The 27,203-nt window shown below is 36.2% G+C and overlaps 1 protein-coding gene across 4 annotated transcripts in view; it reads right to left on the reverse strand.

The window, feature by feature from the left end:
• MAGI3 (membrane associated guanylate kinase, WW and PDZ domain containing 3) overlaps nucleotides 1-27,203 on the reverse strand; it is a 237,202-nt gene that overhangs the window by 65,382 nt on the left and 144,617 nt on the right. For all 4 annotated transcript variants that reach the window (XM_049096157.1, XM_049096158.1, XM_025452933.3 and 1 more), the window contains exons 3-6: nucleotides 15,948-16,067; nucleotides 10,558-10,767; nucleotides 5,102-5,276; nucleotides 1,646-1,725 (exon numbers count right to left, since the gene is read on the reverse strand). In XM_049096157.1, coding sequence (XP_048952114.1) covers nucleotides 1,646-1,725; nucleotides 5,102-5,276; nucleotides 10,558-10,767; nucleotides 15,948-16,067 — 585 coding nt within the window. The remainder of the gene's footprint in view (nucleotides 1-1,645; nucleotides 1,726-5,101; nucleotides 5,277-10,557; nucleotides 10,768-15,947; nucleotides 16,068-27,203) is intronic.

The following is a 27,203-nucleotide window of genomic DNA, read 5'->3' on the forward strand; positions in this document are numbered from 1 at the left end:
TGATGAACAAAAATTTAAAATTTTTATTAAGTACAATTTATCAAGTGTTTCTTTTATGGTTCATACTTTTTTGGGGCCTAAGAAATCTTTGCTAATCCTAAAGTTATGAGGATATTTTTCTAAATTTTCCTCTAAAAGCTTTAGGGTTCTAGCTTTTATGATTAGGTCTCTGATCCATCTGAAAATAATTTTTGAGTATGGAGTGATGTATAGTTGAAGTTCATTTTCCTTACGAATATCCATCCACTTTTTCCAGCACCATTTGTTGCTCCCCTTTTCATTGAACTGACTTGGCAACTGAGCTGTAGATTAAGTGATCATATGTGTTCATCTATTTCTGGATGCTATACTGTTCCAATGATCTACTTGTCTATCCTTATGTCAATACCACAGTCTTGGTTATTGAGCTTTATAGTAATTCTTCAAATCTGGTAGCCTATGTCCTTTATCTCTGTCCTTTTTTAAGACTACCAGGCTAACTGGAGCCTTGTATTTCTGTATGTATTTTAGAATTGGCTTGACGATTTTTTCAAGACAGACTTAGTGGGTCTTAACTGGGACTGTATTGAACCTAGATATCAATTTAAGGAAAATGAACATCATTAACAATAAATATTGTTTATTTATTATGAATAATAAAAATATTATTAATTCTGTGAACGCAGTGCATCTCCTCGATTACTTCAAGTCTTCATTAATTTCTTTCAGGGATATTTTGTAGTTTTCAGTGTATCTTGTGCATCTTTCAATAGTTTTGCTCCAAGGTATCTTTTTTTTTTTTAAATATCATTGCAAACAATTTTAAAATAATTCCATTTTCCAATTGGTCTTTCCTAAAACTAATCTTAATATTGCAATCATGCTGAACAAAATGTATAAATTGTTTATTTTATAGATTGGAGTTCAGTCTATAGAAGGACTACCTGAAACTCACTCATAGCCATTCATTTTTTAACCAAGGTAAATAATTTCTGATTCAGTGATATAAAATGAATGCAAATTTTATTCATGCTCCCTCTATATTAAAGAAGGCATAGCAAACAATTTTGGTTGGAGTAAAGTCTATATTTATGTGTAAGACTATACTATTAAACACCATATAATACACAAGATAGACAAGCATTATTACCTAAGAGTTCTTAGAGAAATTTTTCTACTAAGCAATAAAAATAGTGTGGGGGCAAGGGTATATTAAAGACTTTCACTAAGTCTCTACTAATGCTCTAAATAAAAGATCAGCCATAAATACTAACATATCTATCCTAGCGATACTAAATTAAATATATTTTTGAAGGTTCAATAGCCAATAATAAGGCTACCCTGTAGTTAAGAATGTATCTGATTTATTAAAATATTTATTTAGAAATTTTTAAATTTGTCTTTAAAACAAATGTAAAAAGGGGGCATTTTTATTAAGATTTTTATAAAGGATGTCATTGTATAGTCCTCAAAATGAAGGAAATAAAATATAAAATTAGGTGCAAGGATGTAATTACAAGTCAGTTAAGTATGATATCCACCCATTGCTTATGTGCTTATGTACATTATAATTTGTTTGGGGTTTTGGAAAGCTCACTATCCAAGCAAGAAGAGAGAAAAGGGATTAGGTGAATGAGCACAATATAAAAGATTTCCGAATCTCTACCTCCATCTTCACAGTCTTCAGGGGCTTTGGCTTTCTTACAAAGACGAGGATCCAACCAGGTTGTTGTCTTGGTGTTGTGGCTGTAGAATAAAGATCTCAATTAGAAACAGTACGATGAAGAGGGAGAAAAGTATCTCAAAAGCAAAGATTAAAAGTGACCAAAATGTATATGTTTGCACATTATCTCCTACAGCCTCTGTACACCTCGGATTCGATCTCAGACTGCTACTTCAAAACTTCCGTAAAGGGATGGTAATGCTAGAGGCACTAAAGTGAGAAAGAAGAATCTACAGAAGGGGAAAAATACCAAGTACAGATTAACAGACACTGGTTGAAACAGTCAAAAATATTTCAAAGGTTGGGCATATAGCCCCATACTGTGCATTATCCTGTTGAAAAAGCTGCATCGAATTCCTTCCTTGTTTGATGCTTGCTATTTTGGTGTTGGCTGAATTCCTTCCTTCCTCCCTTCAAAAAACATTGTATTCCTTGAGTACCTGCAACATGTGGGCTGTGATATAGTGATGTGCTGAGGGCTGGGATACAGTTGAAGAGAGAGAGATGCCCCTGCCCTCATAAGTGTTCTTTAAAATGAAAGCATTTAATAAAATAAAAAAACCTCCAAACCTCTATTTCTGCAATATGCAAGTAAAACTGATGGGTATAGTTAACTCTACAAGATATGGGCTATATACCACACAGAAAAAGAAAGCAGAACCAAAGGTCCCACTCCACTCTTCCACACACTCCTTTTTATGAAGGAGGCCGTAGATGCTTTCAAAGAGCAGTGCAACCATGTAGTAGATACTAATGCTAAAACAAAGCCATCACACTGCTGAGTAGACGGTGTTATAGTTTAAACATGAGAATTATGAGGATATTAAAGAAATAAAAAACCATGGGGGAAAATATTCAGGAAAGTTATTATCAAAGCAGTGTGAGATTAATAACATGAACAAAATATCATTCCTTGTCATCTTTATTGTAAAATGAATTCCCTAATCTCTATATTAATTACTCTTAGGAAATTAAGCCAATGGTTTCAGAGAATTAATCATACCTTCTATGTCTTTTCTAACTCCTGAACCACCTAGGGCCATGCAACCATTTCTTATGCATTACCAGGTAGGATACTAGCTGGTAGACTGTGGCAGAAACAAGTTTTTATGCTGAATAATGGATAATCTGAAGAGGAGACACTGGGATTGTTTCTAGAAAATCTGTGTTATCCATTCTGTCAAAGAGATAATTTCTCCACACTCAAGCCAGTTAAATCAATTTTAGCAACATGAAAAGGATCAGGACTCCAAAGAGGCTTAGTAGCATGTAGACTGTTAGGAGAAAAAAAAAAATCATGTACATATCTCAGTAAACGAAATTCACAATCGCTACTTGAGAAAAGCTTAACTTTGGTTTCTATGATCCAAAGTTTTCATTCTTAAGTTAGCAGATGCAGGCAATCTGCTAGGATTTTACCTATTTCCCAAGGTAAAGAAATGCCCAGAGGGGCTATATTCAAAACATAATAGCTAAAGGCTATAAAGACCTATTTTCATACAGATGCATGATTTAACAGTAGTAACACAGACCAAATACATTAGCTGCAGCAGCAAATACTATTTAGCTATAGGGTGGTTACAAACCCCCTATCAGATTTGCAAATATTTGTTCCTATTCTGCAGGTTGCTTTCCACTCGTTGATTGCTTCCCTTTGCTGCACAGTTTTTAAGTTTGATGAAGTCTCATTTGTCTATTTTTGGTTTTGTTGTCTTTAGTTTTTGTGTCATAGCCAAGAAGTCCTTGCCAAATTCAATGCCATGAGACTTTGCCCCTGTGTTTTCTTTTAGGAGTTTTATGGTTTCAGGTCTCATATCTAGGTCTTTAATGCATTTTAATAATGTTCAACTATAATGGCATTTCTATTTTTTTAATGGCATTTCTTTTATAAATTCTCTCTCCTCTCTATAATTTACTAACTTATCCCCATTTATAGGATAAAGCACTGTCAGGTTCGATATCTCATACCCTGTTTCTAAAGATACTCTAGCCACTTCTAACAGCTTTACATCTTACTTGGGGATTTAGTCCTAAAATCAGAATGAAAGTCAAGTCTAAATTACCTTTGAACAACACCTTTAATTGGCCATAAAGAAGAGCATATACCCGATTTTGTCTGTTTTTGCATACTCCTTGTCATTAATGTTTATATAAGTATATAATATAATCAATAATGCGCCATGTATGGTAAAAAGAATACAATATACACAAAATGTATGTCTTTTAAATACTATGAATCCGATTTGGTAAAGCAAGATCCTCAGTCTATGGGAAGGATGTGGTCCCATTCTATGTGACCAAATGAGGAAACAGGTTCAAGTCTCCCATCCCCAATTCTTTTTTTTTTTTAGATTATTTATTTATTTATTTATGAAAGACCGGGGGTGGGGGGAGAGAAAGAGAGAAAGAGAGAGAGAGAGAAAGAGAGAGAGAGAAAGAGAGAAAGAGAGAGAGGCAGGCAGAGACACAGGCAGAGGGAGAAGCAGGCTCCATGCAGGGAGCCCGATACAGAACTCGATCCTGGGACTCCAGGGTCACATGCTGGGCCAAAGGCAGGCACTAAACCACTGAGTCACCCAGGGATCCCCTCCCTAATTCATTTTTAAGGACATATTCCTTGACTGTGGTATCCAGCCCTCAACATTTTGTTTTTTAACTATTATATTCTATAACTTCACTACATTATATATTCTGCCTCTGTGAAAATTATTTTAAGGATGAGAAATACAGCTGCATAAGAATATAAAAATGCTTCATAATGAAACTTCCGAAAAAATTATTGGCATAATATTCTCTGGTACAAACCATAAAAAATTTATTCTGATCAAATACATGTGATATCCTGTATCTCTATAAATACATTTATACTTTATATTAATAGTGCTTTCTCATAAATTAGGGTTTGTCAATTCTTATTGTACCAATTAGCCTGAGGATCAATGATATTTCTCTTCTATGTCATTCAAATATGTTGCCTGAATACATCTAGAAAATGTATAAATGAAAATATTTAACTCCGATAATAAATATGCCCTCCATCACATGATGGTAATTCTTGAAATGCTCATTAGGTTGGACAATCTACCAAAAGTTTAAAAAAACATCAAGGCAAAATACCCTTCATTCCTACATTTTTCACTATTAGTGATAAACCTGTTTTTAATCCTTCTTTTTTTATAAAACCAGAAGTCAAATACATGACTTGTTTGTCCAAGTCAAATAAAAATGAAACACCATCCAGGAAAATCATCAGATTAAGAATTAACTGTTACTAGTATGAAAAATCTCTTTAAAGAAACAAAAAAGAAATGGAAGCCTTGTGAAATGAGGATAAAGAAATGGTAAGACAAAACCTCACAGTGACAGGGCGTGTTAGGAGAGATACAGACATTTGCTTACTCAATGAAGTAGACCATCCCTGTGTCGGTGTAGGCCATCTCCCAGTTTTTGGGTAGTGGTTCCAGATTCTCATCTCTCATCATATAATTTCTGAAGTCCATGGAGCTATTTGTTTGGTTATAACTTGGGACAGTCTTCATCCAATCAGATGACTCAGAGTGCCTCTCTCTGTTTTCTGCCATTCAACACAGAACAGTGTGCAAAGAAGGTAAAGTTACACTCTCTTCAAACAGCTCCCTTCATTTCCAACAAAATGTTAAACATTTATTGCACATTTCCTTGTGCATTATATCTACGCTCCTACAAGTTCTGAAGTAGCAAATAGACATACTGAATATTTTTCATCTGCTAAGTGACATTAACTCAGTCTAGCACCTCTCATGCCAGTCTGGGAAAGAAGTGAAAAGCAACCCTAGAATCAATTTGGTACATTGTGACTACTGACAGTAAGGGCTGTAGGGGTGCTTACACAATCCCTCCATGGGCCAGGCTCTAATTGAAGCGCTTTATATATATATGAACTCATGATCCTCACAGCAGCCCTGTGATTACTTATTATTACTATTCTGGTTTTTGGATTATAGATGAGGAAACCAAGGCACAGTGAGGTTAATTTTGTAACAGCAAAGTCAGGATTCAAATTTAAGTGGTTCATGCTCTTATGTGCATGAACCAACCTGTCTTGTATACATTTTAATACAGGTCTTTAAAATAATACCAGTTTTTAAAAATTATGCTCAATACACTTCCTGTTAAGTATAATTCTCTATTGGTGACATTACAATCCTTTGAAAGTCCCAGAGTCCTTAAGGTAAGTAAGAATACTAAAATTTGGCTACCGGGGATCCCTGGGTGGTGCAGCAGTTTAGCGCCTGCCTTTGGCCCAGGGCGCGATCCTGGAGACCCGGGATCGAGTCCCACGTCGGGCTCCCGGTGCATGGAGCCTGCTTTTCACTCTGCCTATGTCTCTGCCTCTCTCTCTCTCTGCGACTATCATAAATAAATAAAAAATTAAAAAAATAAAATAAAATTTGGCTACCATCTAGGGAATTCACAATTCATGCACTTCAAACTCATTTCTAGACTTATAACAACTCCAAACTGCAGGCGATGCCTCAGAATGAGTGAATCTTAGAAGAGGCCTTAGATTCATTACACGTAGTATTTCCACTCCAACTGTCCTTTATCCAACCGAGTTCTGTAATTCATTAATACTACTACTTACTACCCCTCACTGTTCCTCAGCTGCCCCCCAGTCTGTGCCCTAACCATGTCATCATTGCCCTACTTATGCAACTTAAGTTCTGTAATCAGCCACGATCATGGCTCCCTTGCAAACACTACTGCTTCCTCTGCCCCAACCTTACTTCTTCACTCAGGGTACATGCCCGGCTGAACCACAACTCTGCTTAAATCTTTCCATCTACTCTACACCAGCACCTGTAGCTAAACACAGGTAACACTAACTAGTTCATTTCTACTATATGATCACTAACCTCAAGAGGGCATGTAATGGCATATGATAATCACAGGAAACTTCTTTAGTCCATTCACTCTGACACTCTCCTAGATAACTATTTCATACATTCTTTCTTCTGAGATCTACCACTACTTATCCCTAATCTCACTGGATGACCTTGTTTCCTCCACATAGCCAAATTCAATGATCATTTCTCGGTGGCCATCTTATCTGAGCATTGTTGAGCATTCTCTTCTCCTGGCTTCTAGGATATTCCACCCTCCTGTATGCCTTCTAACTCACTGGCTCGACTCAGTCTCCCTGACTGCACATATTAGAAGGCCTTCTCAGGGTTCACTCTTTGGACATTTTTTCTTCTCTTTCTACAGTTACTCTCTTGGAACTCATTCAGTGTCACCGCTGTACAAGCTGTATGCTGATGTCCCAATATGCATCTTCAGACCAGACATAGACTTTTAAATCCAAAATCAAACATGACATTTTCATTTGGATGTCTAATGAGCATCTCAAGCTTACATATCCCAACTGAAGCCCCTACTACACTTTTCCAACCCAAAACTGACTCCTCTTAAAATCTACCTTATCTCAATAAATGCAACTCTATTCTTCTACTAGATATTCAAGTTAAAGCCCTGGAAATGATCTTTGACTCTGCTCTCTCTGACCTCAAATCCAGTCTGCCAACAAATGTAACCGGGTCAGGCCACTTCCCTGTCACATTTTCATCAGAGCCAAACCACTATTTCTCACTTAAATTACTGCATTAACCTCTTAACTAGTATCACTGTTTATGCCTACCCTCTTACTGCCTATTTTCAATTCAGTAGCAAGAATGAGACTATTAAAATCTGTTTTATCATGTCACCCTTCTACTCAAAACCCTATAATGGTTTCTCATCTCAGAGTAAAAAGCAAAATTATTCCAACAACATATAAGATCCTACATAATATCATTTCCACACCCCCCAATCATTGCTTACTATTCTATTTCCTTCCATCACTCTGTTCCAACCACATATAAAATTTTTTTTTTAAGATTTTAATTTATTTATTCATAGAGACACAGAGAGAGAGAGAGAGGCAGAGACACAGGCAGAGGGAGAAGCAGGCTCCATGCAGGGAGCCCAACATGGGACTCGATCCTGAGCCTCCAGGATCACACCCCAGGCTGCAGGCAGCGCTAAACCGCTGCGCCACAGGGGCTGCCCTGTTCCAACCACATATAATGCATTGTCCATTTTGTATCCAATTATATTGGTTTCCTGGCCTTTGTCTGAATATTCCAGGCATGCTCCCACCTCAGGGTATTTTTTCCCCTCAGGGCATTTGTACTTAAAATTCCCTCTGGCTGGAATGTTGTTCTCCTGGATATTTTGAGTTTACATCATCACTTCTTTCAAAGTCCTCTTCTCAGTGAGATCTTTTTTGCTACTCTATCTAAAATCACAAATCGGCCACTGCTACTTTTTTTTTTTGGCCACTGTTACTTTTTATCCTTCTCCTTTTCTGCTTTGTTTTTCTCTTTAGCACTCTCTAATATACTACATGCTATATTCATTCATGTTGGATAATTCTTTCCCACTAGAAGGCAAAATTTTGAAGACGGAGTTTTTGTCTGTTTTGTTCAGCGCTTTTTTCCTAGCTGTTGGAAAAATGCCTAGCACGCAGTAGCTTAGCAAGTGCTCAATAAATATTTGTTGAATGAATAGCTTGAATAAAACACAAGATTCATTCTCCAGGCAAAACAAAAGTGACAGAAATTAAAAGGCACCCAATGTGTAAATCAATCTGGAAGGGAGTTACATTCTTGGGACAGAAGTATGATGGAGGAAAACAAAGGAACTATATGATTTCTCATACTTATCTGAATATAATTCAAAGTGACTGTGTATTAAGTTTCCTTAATAGTCAATGACTTGACAATACTGTTTATGTAACAATCATCTCTTGGAAAAAGATTTTATTTTAGCATTATTATATAACATATATCATCCTATGTGGGCATATTAGCATTCTTACATTCTTCAGCAAGATATAAAATAATATACATGTTGGTATATACAAATAAATCTTTAACTCTTCTTTCCCCACTGCCATCCCCAACAATTTTCTGATTGTTCAAGGCAGGAATTCTAATACCCAAAAGCAACACACAAAGTGTATTTCAATAAGTTAACAACTAGACTTAGTACTTATTCAGAAAAGACCAAGTGCATTTAGTCATGTCTTTTATTGTTTTTTCATTCAAATAGTCTGAATATTTTCTCTTACCAAGACATACATAATCCAGTGGAAGTGTCCTACGGTATCTACACACAAGAGGTAGTATGCAAACGGCCTCCCACTCTTGGATACACTCCCTTTAAATATGACCACCAGAAAGTCAGTAGCATCTGGCTTAGCAACCAGCTTACATGATAAGCATAAAACTGTGGAGATCACAGATAGGTTTCTCTCTAAAAGAACTCCAGTGGTAACAGAAAAGCTCCACATCAGAAAGTAAAAACAGAACATCCCCCCCATCCTCAAAATAAGAATATACAAATTCCCACATTGGGATAGATACATGGTCTCTAATCTCAGTCTTAAACATTTAAGAATGTTAACAGACTTAATTCTGTGGGAGAAGAAGGCGGACATCAACATCAAAAGGCTCCACTGAAAAAAAAAAAAAAGGCTCTACTGTGTGATGATTTCCCTTAATAGCCCTTAAAGAATTAGATGTAAATTCACTTAATCCTTTTTAGGCCTGTTTGCAGTCTCTACACCCAAATACAATGGGGTAATAAACATATTATGTATCATGTTATTATGTTATTATGTGAGATGTTAGGACTGTAAGACAGGGCTCACACTCTGAAGGAGGACACAAATGAACATATTAAGACAGTAAATACAATATACACAACAAATTTCAGTAGTTGATGAAAAAATCAGATGCTTTGGGAAAATAATATGGTAATGGGTTCTGCAAATTTGGGGATGTGATCAAATTCATTCATCTATTGTATATCAATAAAATATTTTCTTAGTTCCTAGTTTGCACCAGGCACTGTTTATGATTAAAGGATGCAGCAGGGATCCCTGGGTGGCGCAGCAGTTTGGCGCCTGCCTTTGGCCCAGGGCGTGATCCTGGAGACCCGGGATCGAATCCCACGTCGGGCTCCCGGTGCATGGAGCCTGCTTCTCCCTCTGCCTGTGTCTCTGCCTCTCTCTGTGTGTGACTATCATAAATAAATTAAAAAAAAAAAATAAAGGATGCAGCAATGAACAAAAGCAAAAACTTTCCGGCCCTTATGAAGCTCATATTCTAGTGTTTTGAATAAAAATATTATAATAAATAGCACTGAAATTAGTTCTGCTGTTATTCTGTGGCTTCCTAGTTACACACTCAATTAGAAGAGTAAGAATCTCTGAAGCAACCATAACATATTTTAGGGGTACTCAAAGGAAGATTCTCCACCACTAAATTTCTGGTGATTTTGCATTTAATGAAAAATAAGAGTCAGGTTTGGAAATTTATTTGAGTGATTCAGAATTTAAACTCAACACACAGCTAACAAATCTTTCCGATAATTTTTACTGGCATGTTTCTATCCCTCTGCATTTTCAGTTGAAGGCCGTATCTTAAAACTGTATTTTTTTTCATGTCCTGTAAAGTATGACTTAGGCCAACAACATTCTCATACTTGGAACCTCAAATCTTTTAAGCAGTAGGATCATAATATATTATATTATTACTAATGATAGTTTATTACTGACTTATCAAAATTGCCACTTGGTGCAACTCACTTCAGTTTCTAAGATGGTTGACAGAGATACACTTCGTTCCATACACAACCTTTAAAAAAAAATTAGAATCACATCACTTGCTCTGTACATGCTTTAGGATAGATTTTAACTACTTTCAATTCAGTGTCACATTAAAGTCCACCTGGAAGATAGATCAGTTAAAGTTATTCATCTATTCACAAACCTGCAGTTCCACTGCCATTAACAGCTTCCTTGTCCTCATCTTCTTCTTCTTCAGGAAGAGAGCTGTCCATTCTTTCCATCTTGCTGACAGACGTAGTTCGTTTCCGTTGGGATTCTGTGTCAAACTCATTATCAAAGAGGACCTGATCAACTGGATCTGGCTGGAAAGGGCTGGGTTCTGCTGGAGGCTTAGGAGTTCCATAAAAGTTTCCTGAAATGGACAAAATAACAGCAGCTGAAAGGAATGATGTTGAATTGAGAGTCAGAACAGTATGACCCAGGGTACGTCTCTGCCCTGCTGTCTTATATCAAGGATTCTGAATGACCACCACTGGCCAAAAGGAAGCCAAAATACTTCTTCTTGGAAGTGGAGGAGGGAGAAAGAACAGAAAGAACTAATTTCTCAAGTATCCTTCATCATGGATATTCTAACATTATCTAACTTTTTAATACTATTTGTACTAAGGATAGGAAGTTGACTTCATGTACACAGATTATTTATTCCTACAGGGCTTACTTTGCATGGGCTCTAAATGATGGCCTGATTGTGAAATTAAATGCATCAATGCTCTTGTGTTAAGACTAACTGGCATAAGAAGTGGGAGTTAAAGGAAGAGAAAATGAACTCAAAGAATTCTGTTCTGATGTGTAACATAATGAACCATTTTGGTAAAATGAGGAAATATGTGGGTAAAGGATAAAGCTATGAACCAGCGTGTGCTGAAATGTAGGCTGTTTATGTAAAAGTAATTTTTAGGTTTTCTGAGCATTCTAATAATTTATTGAACAAATAGAGACATTATTAGCATAATTCAATATTGGCTTGCTCTCAGAAAGCAAGAAATACTTTGATATGCTACATCTTGAGGATCAGGAATTTTTGCAGTAAAAATAAATGCTCCAGAGTAGAATGAAAACAATTGAATATCTTCTTAATTTGTCATGCAGTTCTCAGGAGGCAGCCAAATACAATGGAAAGCCATTCAAAAGGTCTAGCTTATTAACAGTTTACGGTTGCAAGTTTTTACCTTTTATCAGCCACTATGCTAATGCTATAGAGAAAGATAGATATGGGTAGGGAATAAAATATTCGTGATCTTCCTTCGTTTATTTATTTTTAAAGTCACACCTTCTAATCAAATTCCTGGGCTCCTAAGGAGGCAATTAAGACATTCATCACATAAAGTAAATTAATGGGGTATATGATGAATTATTTGTCCCAGATGAGAACACTATAGGTGTTCACGATAATACCAAGGCAAATCTACAAGTCGGTTTACCTTGAGTCATGTGTGCCTTGAGGGAAAAGCATTAAGATAAATCTTTTGGAAATCTGACTTTGGGCAGTAATTGTCATTAAAATATTCAAGACAAAACAATGAAATCAAAGCAAAATAAATTTTCAACTATATCTCGCCTCCCCCTACTCAAGGATTTCCCTTGCTTCCAAATCCACATTTGAAATGGAATTACTCCTGTCAGGCAGACGCTGCAAAAATTCTCATTAAAACAGACTCAGAGGGTCTCCGCAAACTTTCTGGCCCATGGTAAAACAAGGACCCAGTGAAGATGCCAGCTCACATTTCTCTGGGGCAGAAGGCCCAGAAATGTTCTCAAGAGAGGTCTGGTTGGGGAACAGGATGCTCCAGGATCTCAATTTTTCCTGCATTATGTCCAACAATCATGCTACCCTGGAATTTGTATATTCCATGACAAAAATCAAATATCCACCTTCCCTACGGATGGTAGTTTTAGTAGCAACACTAGATACACACTGTACTGTGTAGTCTTGGTAATTATTATCTCACACTAGGTAGTTGAACTGTTTTCTTGGGTGAAATCAGACAAATTTAGGATATTTTGATTATTCCCCATGATCATTAAAATTTTAGGACTTTGTAATAAATCCCAGTAGCTTCCTTATTTAAACACACCTATTGGACTTTAATTAAAAAAGAAAATAAGCATTGCATACAAGGAAATTAGATCTATGTTTCTTGAGTTGTTGGTAAATAACCAGATTTCAGATATACTAAGGCATAAAAATGACATAGTTTGTGAATCCTGACTATAGGTGTTGACAGAAAAAAGTTTTCATCTTTTTGAAGCTGTTCCCCCCCGCTTTGTCCTTTTCTGTTTTTTTTTTCATTTTTCAAATAGAACTATGAACTATTAAATATTTTTGATACATACAAAATCACAGACAATTGTTTTAGAAACATCCTTATTTATTTAACTTCTGCCAGCTTCCTTTCAGGTTTCCCTTTTTTTCCCCTAAGGATATATATGGTCACATATTCAATTAAAGCCCTAACTTCCTGTCAATCCTTTCCATGCTCTCCCTGAACTGTCCTGAGGTTGGTATGTGTCAGTTCCCTGCACATTGTGTACAACTGGGATGTATATATATGCATACATAACATAAATACCACTGTTTTCAAAGGTTCATAAAGGTTTTTATAACATTTCGTATCTTTTTTACAAACAGTATGCTGTATGTATTTACAACTTTACTTTCATACAGTTATATTTTTAAGTCTTGTTCCTGTTCATACATATAGATTCAAGTTTATTTAATTGCTGTATAATAGTCCATTTTCATGAGCAAGTTAAAATGCATTTTATGAATTCCCCTACTAAAACAGAGTTGTTTCCATTCTCTTACTATTTTAAATAGCTCTGTAACGACTGTTCTAGTATGTGACTCCATATGCACATAGATAAGGATTTCTCTAGAGCAGGCATCCAGAGGGGTAACTGCTGGGTCACAGTTGAGTGCATCTTCAAATTTACTAGCTATTGCCAACATGCTCCCCAAAGGTATGGTATTCATTTTATACTCTTGCCAGCAGTATTTGGGAATTCCCACTTTCCACAAGTGGAAAATTTCCACAGGCTTTAAAATTTCTGTCCATCTGAAGGCTGTGAAACGGTACATTTCAATTTGTATTTCCTTTGAATTTAGCACATGGCAATTAATAATATGTAATATGCCACTTTGTTATCTCCCATGTTCTTATACTTAACAGAGGAAAATGAGGGAGAATGTCTTTGTGATCTAAGAATAGAGAAGGATTTCTTAAAACTTCAAAAGCACAAACTCTAAGAAAAAGAGTGATAAATCTGACAAAAACTAAGGATTTCTGTTTAACGAAGAAGCACAGGACAAGCCTATTAAGTGGCCAAATGGGAGAAAATATTTATATCCAATAAGAAATTAATATCTAAATAAATATCTAAGTATCTAAGGAATGTCCACAAACTGGAATGTGGATTGAGATCCAACTTTTAAAAAAATGTACAAAACAAATGAGAAGATAATTTGCAGAAGTCCAAAACACTAACAAGCATATGAGAAGATGTCCCAACTCTCTACCAGTGAAGCTAGAATTAAAAGGAGATATGATTTCTACGGCCATCAGATTGACAAAACTGTAAAACTGGATGATGAGGATGTCAAGCCCTTACTATAGCAGCTACAGGAATCAACCTCTCAAGCAAGGCTGGTGGGAATGCAGCTACCAAGCAGCCTCAACTGCTCCATCAGATTAAGTACCTGCAGACCTTAGAACCCGACAAATCTGCCTCTGGGTATATGTACCACCAACATCCTCACACAGGTGTAGAAGAAGAAGATGTTGCAGCTCTATCTGTGGTGAGGGAGGCTTGGAAGTAATCTGGAAGTCAATCACTAGGAGAGGGGTTAAGTGAAATGCAGTGGCTTCACAACGTGGAGCACTGAGGGGGTTAAAAAGCAATGAATTAACATGTGAATACAGGACAGCGACATGGATGAATCTAAAAAACACTGAAATAACTGAAAGTAGTTAAAAATTGAAAGATACAGAATACAGTCCAGATGCAAATAATAAATGCATGCACATAGGACACATTTTGCAAGAATGCCTATGAATAAAAGCATTTCTATTAAACATACCAGAATGGTTGCGCCTTTAAGAGTAGGTGAATGAGAATAGGCTATTGGCATCAAAGTAATAAGCAGTGGTCATTTCCTCTTCAGTGAAGAAGTCTTTACTGGCCACTTTATCTAAATAAGACATTTCTACTATTTTCTTTCAATCTCATTTTTTGTTTCCTTCATAACATCCCCTTTTACAGTGATCTTGCTTTTTTCTGACTGCCTTTCCTACTCAGATATAGGATTTATTAAGGCAGTACATCTCAGTATCATTCACCACAGTATCCCTAGTCCCTCTTATAGGGCTTGGCACGTCATAGGTACTTAATAAGCAGTTTGCTGAATGAATGAAAGAAGGATCAAATGAATGAATGAGTGAATAAATGAAGGAATGAGTTGTGGGAGCTATGCCCAGAAAGGGCAGCTCTGAGGCAAACTGAGCAGGCAAAAGGAAATCACAGAAGACTGTGAACAGAGAGAGAGCAGTGGGCAGGTGGGTTGGATAGGGGGAAGAAGCAGCCACAGTAGCCCAGACACAAGGTCAGTCAGGGCCTACCAGGAGGTGTGAGAGTGAAAAGAAAGGCATCATGAAAGCTGCTCCAGGGGAAGAAATGGCTAGATATGGTGACAGACAGATGCAAAATATAGGGAAGAGGGAAATGCTGACTCTGTTTTGTGCTCATAGTGCAGCTAAAGAGAAGAATTATGAATAATTACTCTTTTGGATAAAACACCAAGCATACCTAGATATGCTGAATTCAAGGTTAGTGTTTTTTGAACACCATCTCTGGGTACTGAAGATATTACTGGGTAAGAAAGACATGATGTGGCTTTCACCAAGCTTGTGAAAAAGGCAACTGGAATAGTATGATAAAGCAATGATGGAGAAGTGTAGTGTGCCATGGGAATGGACAAGCCTGCCAGTGAAGAGTGTTAGATAAGGGAGAACAGAAGAGGGAACATGGCATCATTTAAAAACGGAAACTGATCTTAAGTCTCTACTTCCTAGAAACAAGTGGGTAGAGAAGAAATATGAAAGGAAAATCAACTACTCCATTTTTTGTTTTCATCGCAATCTCTATTCTCTTTTCTCCAAGAGAGACAAGCTATAGATGTTTTTAAAGTACACGGTATTTGGATTCCTAACCACAAACAGAAAGCAAACAATAAACGCTTGTTGAGTTCATATTGACGAATTCGAATTACTACAAAATATGCAAACTGGCTAGTTTGAATGATTTTAGTACATTCTTCATAATCAGCTTTATAATATGATGGGACACTTCTGCTTATTATTTAATCCCATTTTAGGCAGTAAATTACAAATAGGCTAACCAAAAGAAAATTTTCCCAAGACCAACAGAAAACAACTTAAAAAAATGCTATTTCACTGATCAAATTCCCTTTGAGTAATTCTAGCCATCCAAGATAGTTTTCTGGGTTGCTGCTGTTGTCAATAGTTGGGGACATACCATCATATGTTCCACTTTCTAATAATGCTCCACTCTCTTCCAGTGCTTTGAACTGTTCAACAGAAATGAAATTATAGTCCACCCCTGGTACTTCCCCATCCCTGGGGGCCCTTGTGGTGCCTAAGGAAAAAACAAGAGAAAAAAGAGGTTGCTTTTAAACTTACAAAATATTGAGAATAATAGAAAATACAGTCTATGGAGAACACATGGGAGAAACACTATTGAATATATGGTACCTTCTAGAATGAGGATCAGAAAATTTCAGGCAACATTTTTAGGTTTAAGTAGGACAATAATGTAAGATGACTAAATATAATATAATCTACAGATAAAAAAAAATATATATATAATCTACAGATAGCTATGAAATTCAAACCACAAAGACTAAAAAAAGTTCTATTGTCAAAGGAAGCTTGACCTTCTAAGACATAATAGTTAATTCTTTTACCTTAATTATCACTAAACATCTAAAGGAAAGATAAATCTACCAATGATCGGACTTCATATTTTGGGGGACATGGGGAATTTTTTAATTGAAGTATAGTTGACATACAATATTAGTTTCCCATGTACATAGGCTTCTTTTTTATCAAGCTATCTTATGTATTTTTTCTTCCTGGTATAAATGTAAACTACTCTTCTACTTCCTAGAGTCATGAAGGACAATAAAATGAGAGAAATAATCCCTTCTCGGCCTTTTGGCTAAGATCAAATGAAAAAGAGACAAACAATTTTTAAAAGTTCTTTTAACAAACTCTAGTTTTAAATCTTGGACAAATATTAATTATGAAATTATGTGAGATCAATGAATAAAAGGCTTAAGGCTAAAAATAGGTATCTATATATTGCTTCTCAACCATTATTCTCTTTAAGCAATCTCAAAAATTTAAGAAGTACACTGCTTAATGAAATACACTATGGCAACAGAATATTACTATTCTATCTATTAAGGAGTTCATGCTAAAGTAAAATCTTTCAGATCAGAAGTATAAATTCAGGTTATGGCAGCACTGCTACACTTGACTGGATTTTACTGAAGATGAATCAATACTTTTCTTAGTTGATACTAGAAAAATTACTTCAAATAGTAGAGAATACAAAAAAAGAGACCCAAGTATTTAGCCTCAAAACAGAGTTAGGATATTATAGCAAACCCTGTACAAGAATGCCTTCTTAAACCTCTTCCTCCACTTATGCTCCAAGTCATTAAAGGCACTACAAGCCAGGAGACCAAGAGTTTGCCATCTTGCGTTCGTCCCTCTATTCCATATCTGGTCAGTAAATCTGGTTGCTTCCATCTCCGCAATACCTCTAGGATTCATACACTTGTCTTCATTCTCACACTCACCTAATTCATATCTGTTTTGATGGTCTCATAGGGTCAACTCTTACTTCTTCCTGGCTATGCCCCTTACCCAGACCACAGCCTGTGACTTCTCTAAAACAATCATCTGAGCAAAAAATCTCTATCAGAGGTTTCCTATGGTCTTTAGCATAAAAATCTTCTCTTCCTCACCCCTTTCACATTCTAGGCTTTAAACATAATAGTTGTTTTTCTTTTTTCCTGGTTCTTTTAATGTTCCTTACACTTGCTTACCTCCACAAGGCCTTTGTCCAAGCCATTCCTTTCCCGAAGACTTCCTTTTTCCTTTCCCACTCTTACCTTAGCTAACCTTTAGGTCCTGGCTTAGAAAGTTTCTTTAGAGAAACTTCCCTGATTCTCACCTGGGATGGAATATGAAGGAATCACGTCTACATGGTTCAAAGTAATAGTCCCAAGTCTTAGCACAGCAAAAGAATCATAGTAGGTACTCGATATAGACAGCTGTCAAGTAAACTTATGTGAAATTTTACAAAAATGTAATTAGCACAGTGCCTGGAAATTTACTATTATTATACTTCATGGAAAATTATTAATTGCTCTTTTTAGTTGCATTACATTCCATTATATTCTGTAACATGAAAATCCACAAAGATGAAAATAAAACATTAATGGTAATCTCAGAAAATAATGATTTATCCAATACTATAAGCAACAAAGATATTCAGCAAGTTTCCCCCTTGTTCTTAGCCAACTTTTCTATTTTATTTTTTTTATTGGAGTTCAATTTGCCAACATATAGCATAACACCCAGTGCTCATCCCATCAAGTGCCCCCCCCTCGGTGCCCGCCACTCAGTTACCCCCACACCTGCCCACCTCCCTTTCCACCACCCCTTGTTCGTTTCCCAGAGTTAGGAGTCTCTCATCTTCTGTCTCCCTCTCTGATATTTCCCACTCATTTTGTCTCCTTTCCTCTTTATTCCCTTTCACTATTTTTTATATTCCCCAAATGAATGAGACCATATAATGTTTGTCCTTCTCCGATTGACTTATTTCACTCAGCATAATACCCTCCAGTTCCATCCACGTCAAAGTAAATGGTGGGTATTTGTCGTTTCTAATGGCTGAGTAATATTCCATTATATACATAGACCACGTCTTCTTTATCCATTCATCTTTTAATGGACACTGAGGCTCCTTCCACAGTTTGGCTATTGTGGACATTGCTGCTATAGACATCGGGGTGCAGGTGTCCTGGCGTTTCACTCCATCTGTATCTTTGGGGTAAATTCCCAGCAGTGCAATTTCCTTAGCCAACTTTTATTAAAAAATAAGCATTTGTCTACTTTATATCACAGAGAATAGAAAATCTGGAAAACAACTTTTTTTTGTTAAATACTTTTTCATTGTCAAATTTTTCTTTTCTCATGTATTAGCTAAACTACATTGTTAGATACCCCAAATCAACAGCTTTTAGCTCTATATTAAGTAAAAATTAACATTAGAAAATAAAGTTAATGATTAAATTTAAAATTTATAATTATCTGTGATAGATGGAAAAACGTGGCCACAATAATTTGTACCTCCTTTCATCAAGAGATACGGCAGCCTACTGCTTCACCTCTGAAATCTGGACTGGATGTGTGATTTGCTTTGAATCATTTAATGTGGAGGATGTGATACTGTACAAGTTCAGGAGTCTAGACTTCCATGTTTGCCTTCTTAGAATGGTTTCACCACCAAGTAAGTAAGTCCAGGTTACACTATGATGAGAAAGCCCCAGCCAACAAATAGCACCAAGGTTCCAGACATGCGAGGGAGGCCATTTTAGCCCCTCTCCTCCTGGTGGAGGTGCCAATGACTGCAGCCACATGAATGGTCCCAGTTGAGCTCATCTAACTCATGGGATCATGAGAAATAATAATATGATGGTTATTTTAATCCATTAAGTTCTGAGGTGATTTATTATGCAGCAAAGGCTAACTGAAGTATTATCCAAATAAACTCTACTATAAAATATAATGATTATATAAAACCTGACTTAAGAGCAAGCCGTATTATAGATAATACTATAAAAAGAGCACTGAACCAAGGGGCAGGAGCTAATCTGTGTTTTATGCTAGAATTGTTAGTAATGGTACAATTTTAAGCAAGCACTTAATTCCTCTGGTTCATCCTCTTTCAGAAAAGTGTTAAGTAAGATGATGTTCGTGATTCTTTCCATTAGTAGATATGAAATGTTATGTGTGGCATATGTACATATCCAAGACTTAAAAGTAGCTTTAATGTTAATTCTCCACAAATATAGGTATTACAAATTTCCCATCCTCTCCCCAAAACTGTAATCCATACACACAAAAAAATTCTCCTTTCCTTTATCCTACCCTATTACCTTCGGCATTTCAGAAAATTTATCTTTATATTCTCCTGATATTCTATATATTTAATGTAAAACTTTCTATATAGCCTCTAGTCCCTACTATATTTTTCCTTCATATCTAAAAATTTTCCTGAGTTCTGCTTACTCATAGTCTTCAATTCCTCTCCTGTCAGTCTCTTAAGCCATTCCAAACAAATCACTGCCCCACCACTCCACTGAGATAATTGGCTGTGTTCATCAGGAGTCTCCACTTTGCTTTAACCCAATGTTCAAGTCTCAGTCCTCATATTACCAAGGACCTATCAACAACATTTGCTATAATTGATGATTCCTCTTTTTGGTTTTATTCTGAAATACACAGCTACATAAGACATATATGTAAGTTTAACAATAATAAACCCATCCAAGTGAAGAAACAGAGTGCACCAGGAGACGAAAAGCCTCCTTGTATGCCTCCAATCATAAATCTCCCCTTTTTACCCCCAAACATACCCATCATCTTGACATTTGTGATGATGATTTCCCTTCTTCTTTAAAATGTTTTTTTTTTAAACCAACTACATAACTCATTCCTAAGCAACACTGCTTAGTTTTGCTTGTTTTTAACTTCATATGAACAGAATCATACCATATGCATCTTTTTATGTCCACATCAACACTTGTTGTCAGTTTCTTAAACTTCTGTCAACATGTAAAAGCATCTCACTGTATATTTAATGTGCAACTGGTTTATGAGATCACACGTTCTTTTTCAAATATTTACTAGCCACAGAGATTTCTTCTGTTGTGAAGTGACTGTTCAAGGTTTTTGCCACTTCTCTGTTGGGTTGCCTGTCTTCTAAAACTTGATTTGTTGTTCTTTACTACAGTACTTTATCAAATCTAAGTAACCAATAGCTTCCAAAATGCACCACTAAAAAAGAAAAAACTGGCAATTAAAATCAAAAGATTCCACCTACTGTAAAATACAATCCAACTGTAGAGAGGTTAAAGTGTGAAATAATTGTGTCTTCCCATTGATGAAGCACTGCAGTCCTTTGTCATACAGATGTGTTGCAAAGGGGGAGTTTCTGCAAAAATGTGAAATATGAGGGCACCTGGATGGCAGAGTTAGTTGGGCATCCGACTCTTGATTTTGGCTTGGGTCATGGCCTAGGGGTCATGATATTGGGCCCCACAGTGGGCTCTGCAACTCAGCACAGCCTGCTTAAGATTCTCTCTCCCTTTCCCTCTGCCCTTCCCACTTGTGCACTCTCTCTCTCTAAAATGAATAAATCTTTTTTAAAAAATGTGAAATATGCTTTCTAGAAATGGTACTTTCAAAGAAAAAAAAAAGAAATGGTACTTTCTGCAAAATTGTGTTCCTCAAATAGTAGAGATTACAGAGAAAATGGGGTCAGGGCTGATTTCTCAAAGCCTATTGCTACTTTGTAACCAGAGTCTAGCAAAATCACTAAGAAGCCTAATTAAAAATACTAATACAGTTTAAAAGATATTTTAAATTCCTAATAAAAATACTAGAGTAAATAAAATGCTTTGTCTTTAAATAATAATTAAAAAGAGAGAAAAGAAAAGATAGATTGACAGAAAGGGGTATAAAGAAGGTTGGAGGGATCCCTGGGTGGTACAGCGGTTTAGTGCCTGCCTTTGGCCCAGGGTGTGATCCTGGAGACCCAGGATCAAATCCCACATCGGGCTCCTGGTGCATGGAGCCTGCTTCTCCCTCTGCCTATGTCTCCGCCTCTCTCTCTCTCTCTCTCTCTCTCTCTCTCTGTGTGACTATCGTAAATAAATTAAAAATTAAAAAAAAAAAAGAAGGTTGGAGCTACTGAATAATGAAGATAAGGTGAAAGGTGCAATAAATGATTTTTAAGATAAAGCACATGTCTAAATCGAGAAAACAGGCCATGTTGAGGTAGACGGGCATCATGTACAGTGCATGCACCACTCAACTATGTATATTCTGTTTACTTGCTGCTATTTGATGACACAAAACATTAGCTTGCTAGGGAAAATGGAGTAAGAACCAATATTACTTCCATTAAATTGACATCATTATCCCACCTACTCACCAATCATATATATGAACTTACTGGTGTTAACAGAAACAAATGTTGTAGCAGAACAGACTGTATCTTCTCCCACTCTGTGATTTTTTTTTTAATGGTCTTTTAATGATAGTAGTTTTTCATTTCATTGTAGTCAAATTTATCAGTCCTAATGCTTGTGTCTTGTTGAAGAAACCCTTCCTAAGGCCATGGAGATATTCTATATTCTTTGTTAAAAGCCCTTGCCTTTCACACCTAGTACTTTAATGCACTAAAATTGATCTTTTGGGGCCACACTTATTGAAAAGTCAATTATTTTCCCCTCCGATCAGGTATGTCACTTCTGTCATAGAAACCTCATAGAAATGTCTACATAAAACTGGGTATATTATTGGGCTATTACATCCCATTTATCCACTGACCATTCCTGCACCATTACCATGGTGCTATAATCATTATAGTTCCATGATAAATCTTGGTTTATAGTAGAGCAAGTCCACCTATTTTTTTCTATTATTATTTACAGCCTTTCCATATAAAATCTGGAATCAGAGAAACAGGCTAAAAATGCGAGAGTTTTTATGGGATTAGAATAAATCTATTTGTCAATTTGAGGAGAATTCCTGTCTTCACCATACTGAATCTTCAATCCAGGAACAAGGAATTAGTATTTTATATCCTCTTTATGGCCCCTTAATTTTATCTTTACACTTCTTTAGAAATTAATTTCTAGGTATTCCAAATACTTATATGCTATTATAAATATCTTTTTGTAAACTCATTTTCTAACTATTAAAAATATAAAAGAATATAATTTTGGGAATCTATTTGGTCACTTGATTTAGACATAATTGACTTACAATCAAATTCACTAATTTTAACAGTACAATTCTGTGAGTTTTGGGCGCATCACCCCTAAAGGTTTTCTCATGAGACCCTCTGCAGTCCCCACTCTGCGGCAACTGCTGATCTGCTGTCACTATAGTTTTGTGTTTAATAGAATATCTATAAATAGAATCATACAATAATTTGATTCCAGTAGTGGCTTGTATCTGTCTTCTTTTGTATCCATCCTTTTTGTATCCATGTTGTGGTTCAATATCCTTTCACTGCTAAATGGTATTCTATTGTACAGATATACCAAAATTTGATTATGTATTTGCCACTGATGGGCATGTGAGATGGTTCCAGATTTGGGACAGTATAAATAAAGCAGCTATAAACTTACAAGTCCTTGGGAAGACATATATTTAATTTTATGCTGAGTTAATACTTAGGAGTGGAAATGCTGGGTTATAAGCTAAGTGTCTGTTTAAAAGAAAATGTCCCAAGGTAAATATACTTTGTATTCTCACCAACCCCTAGATGAGAGTTGTAGTTGATTTATATTAGTGTTCCCATATAGGGATTCCTCCTTGAAGTCTCTTGGCAAATTTACTTTTTCTAAATCCCCAGGAAAAATGGTTGATGGGGAAAATGATGGGAAAAAAATATGATAATTCTCCTGTGAGAATTAAAGCTTAATCATTCGACACAGAGATGTTACTGATTTTAAAGGAATCTAAAGATATCAGCTGAAAGCATGAACAGAAAAGACTGAAAAGTGAAACTGAACGGTCAAGTTGACATTTCCAAGCAGCAAGACAGAAGAACGTGGGGAGAACAGCAGTCATAATCCACTCATTCCCAAGCTACAAGTGTGAGGTCAAGGCCCTGTCTGCTAACGGTGAGTCTTGCTTGCAAATACATTAGCATGGTTAGATGCATTTATACTTTATAAAGTGGGAGTGGTACCCCCACAAATCACAGGTTTGAAGGCTAAGTAAGTCCTTAAATCAGCAGTTCTGACATGTGATTCTTTGTAATGATGTTAACCTTGAAGGGAGATCTGAACATTATTTGAATACTATCCTACACCGTCTGTCCTTTGGCATTTTCTACTGTTTGTGAGCTGGGAGCTTCAGTGCTTTGTAAATACTTCAATAGAAGAAATGCAGAGAGAAGTCAATGTTGCTGTGGAATGCTCCAACCTGAAATCAGAAACTGGTGTAAAATCTGAAGTAAAAGCAATGTACATTTCTTTTTTTTTTTTTTAATTTATTTTTTATTGGTGTTCAATTTACTAACATACAGAATAACCCAACCCCCAGTGCCCGTCACCCATTCACTCCCACCCCCCGCCCTCCTCCCCTTCTACCACCCCTAGTTCGTTTCCCAGAGTTAGCAGTCTTTACGTTCTGTCTCCCTTTCTGATATTTCCCACACATTTCTTCCCCCTTCCCTTATATTCCCTTTCACTATTATTTATATTCCCCAAATGAATGAGAACATATAATGTTTGTCCTTCTCCGACTGGCTTACTTCACTCAGCATAATACCCTCCAGTTCCATCCACGTTGAAGCAAATGGTGGGTATTTGTCATTTCTAATAGCTGAGTAATATTCCATTGTATACATAAACCACATCTTCTTTATCCATTCATCTTTCGTTGGACACCGAGGCTCCTTCCACAGTTTGGCTATCGTGGCCATTGCTGCTATAAACATCGGGGTGCAGGTGTCCCGGCGTTTCATTGCATTTGTATCTTTGGGGTAAATCCCCAACAGTGCAATTGCTGGGTCGTAGGGCAGGTCTATTTTTAACTGTTTGAGGAACCTCCACACAGTTTTCCAGAGTGGCTGCACCAGTTCACATTCCCACCAACAGTGTATGAGGGTGCAATGTACATTTCAATGGCAAAACCAAAATCAGGGCAAGGAGACAACATATTTTCATCATGAACAAAGAAAACAAGCTTAGTCAAATGACTGATGACTAATGCCCAATCTGAAGATGTTTTCAGACACACACTTAACAATCTGAAGAGTATCAATTCAGTATGAACTTTTTCTTATGTCTAGAATACTTGTTACCAAAGTCAAAACTATCCGACAATACAAGTTATACTTTTTGTACATTACAATTTCATCTTAGGAGTAAAACTTTCAAATATTATATATTTGTGGGTTTATCTTTCAAATTTTTAACTGATTTTTAGTTGGCATTTATTTTGTATTAATGTTTCCTTCTTTTAATGTTTCCTATTATCAAATGTCTGTATCAGGGAGAGATAATCGTTGAAAAGTGTTATTATAGTCTTGTCTTATTAGCTAATAATAATAATAATAATATTAAAAAACAGGTGTGATTTTAAAAATATTTGGTACACTAAGGAGAATCCATTCCATGCCATGATGTTTGTAGCCATCATTACTGCCATAAAGGTCAAGGGCAGTAGTCATTGGGTTCCCAAGGTATTTGATTTAGTTAGCACTTCATCTCAATCAACCACAGCTTATACTGTGATTAAATTGTGATGCCACTTGTAGTGAATTATGAGCATCCTACTTTCCACTGGAATGAACGTGGCACTGTGCTCAAGCCCAAGAACACAACCAAATCTAAAGTTCCTTCTTGGAGAGTCTGTCTCCTGGGACTACTACCAGTACCAATTCTGTATTAGCCAGGATCCAAATAGGACAGAGAAATATGGTAACATGAACAAGGAAAGCTTAATATAAAAAATTATTAACTATTTACAAAGAATTAACTAAGAGGAAATAAAAGAGACCTTTAAAGAATACCACTCTAAAGTTGAGGGAGAATACTCAAATAAGGAACAGACTTGGAAGGGAGGGATGCTCCCAAACTCTGGGATTCAGACTTCTTTGGAGAAGGTATGATTGTAGCCTGGGGATGGATCTGTTCATAGTCTGTGGGTCAAGGTTGGCAGACAGGGAACAATCTGCTGGAGTACTGATGAAATTCACCAGCAAGCTGACTGTAGTGAGGACTGTTTCGAACTTACTAGAAAACCATCTGGGATACTGGCTGGACTTGCCAGAAACCCAGTAGGAAACCACTTACAGGGAATATTGTTGAAATCTGGGGAGCCATAGGGGGTGCCTATCAAACTCATCAGGAAACTGCAAGGAAGTCAGCAGGTGCACTGGTGGAATTCATAAAGACGCCTATGAGGTAGGAAGCTGACTGCTGGGGCACTGCTGAAACTTACTGAGTGTCTTTTTGCAGGTAGGAGCAAAAAGAAAAAGACACATTGGAACTAGGAAAAGACTCTTTTTTCTCTTCTCTAGTATCTTTCCTGCCGGCCTCAACATAATTTGACATTGTACTAGTTGGCAAAGGGGGAATGTTGCAAGATCATACCCAGGCAAAAAAAAAAAAAAAGTAATTTGAAGCCAAGAGGCACTAAATAATAACTGGCAGGCCAGTTTTCTGAACAATTCTACCATGAGTGGGAGTTGAATTTTATCAAAATTTTTTTTCTGCATCTATTTGAAAAGATCATCTATTTTGTTTTTTCTTTTCCAGTCTGTTACTATATTAATTTCAATGTTATCCCAATCTTGCATTCCTGGGACAAGCACTCCTTAGCCATAACATATTACCCTTTTTACATTTTGCTATAGATTGATTTGATAAAATATTTTAAGGAGTTTTAAGTCTATGTTCATGAAAAATTGTGGACTAATATTTTCTTTTAATGTCCTTGTTTGGTTTTAGAATCAGGATAATGATCAGATCACAGAATAAGTTGGGAAGTTCCTTCCTTCTCTATTTTCTTAAAAAGTCTGTGTAGGATTGGTATTACTTCTTTAAGTATTTGGAACAATTCACCTATACCATCTGGGTCTGATGCTTTCTTAATGGGAAAGCCACAAACTACAAATTCAATACCTTTAACTGATTGGGAACGGTTATTCAGCTTATCTATTTCTTCTTGAGTGAACATTGGTAGTTTTTTTCTTCCAAGGAATTTTTCCATTTCATCTGAGTTCAGTTCAGTGTCAGCAAGTTCTTTAACATATTCTCGACTGTCCATTTAACATCTGTATGATTTTTAATGATGCCATCTTTCTCATTCCTGATATTAAAGAGTGTTTTCCCTCTCCTTTACCTGAGCAGTATGGCTAAAAGTTTACTAGTTTTATTATCAGAAAAAAATCAGCTTTAGGTTTCACTGATTTTTCTCCATTCTCTGTTTTTTAGTCTGTTGATTTCTGCTTCTATCTTTATTATTTCCTTTCTTCTACTTAATTTGGGTTTACTTTGTTCTTCTTTTGCTAGAGTCTTAAAGAAGTTTAGATCACTGATTGAGATCTTTATTATTTTCTAAGTATTTAACACTATAAATTTCCCTATAAACACTGTTGGAGCAACATTCCACATACTGGTATATTGAGTTTGATATGTTTTGATATGCTATGTGTAACATGTTGTATTTTCCTTGTGGCTTTAACTCACAGGCTATTTAGAAGTGTGCTATTTAATTTCCAAATATTCAGAGATTTTCCAGATAATTTCTTTTTAAGTGATTTCTTACAATTCCATTATGATTACAGAATATATTTTGTTATGACTTAAATTCTCCTAAATTTATTCAATCTTGTTTTATGGCCCAGAATATGGTCTTCATTTGTAAATGTTCCACGGGCACTAGAAAA

This window comes from Canis lupus, chromosome 17 (assembly GCF_003254725.2).
Source record: "Canis lupus dingo isolate Sandy chromosome 17, ASM325472v2, whole genome shotgun sequence".
In the NCBI taxonomy this organism is placed as follows: domain Eukaryota; kingdom Metazoa; phylum Chordata; class Mammalia; order Carnivora; family Canidae; genus Canis; species Canis lupus.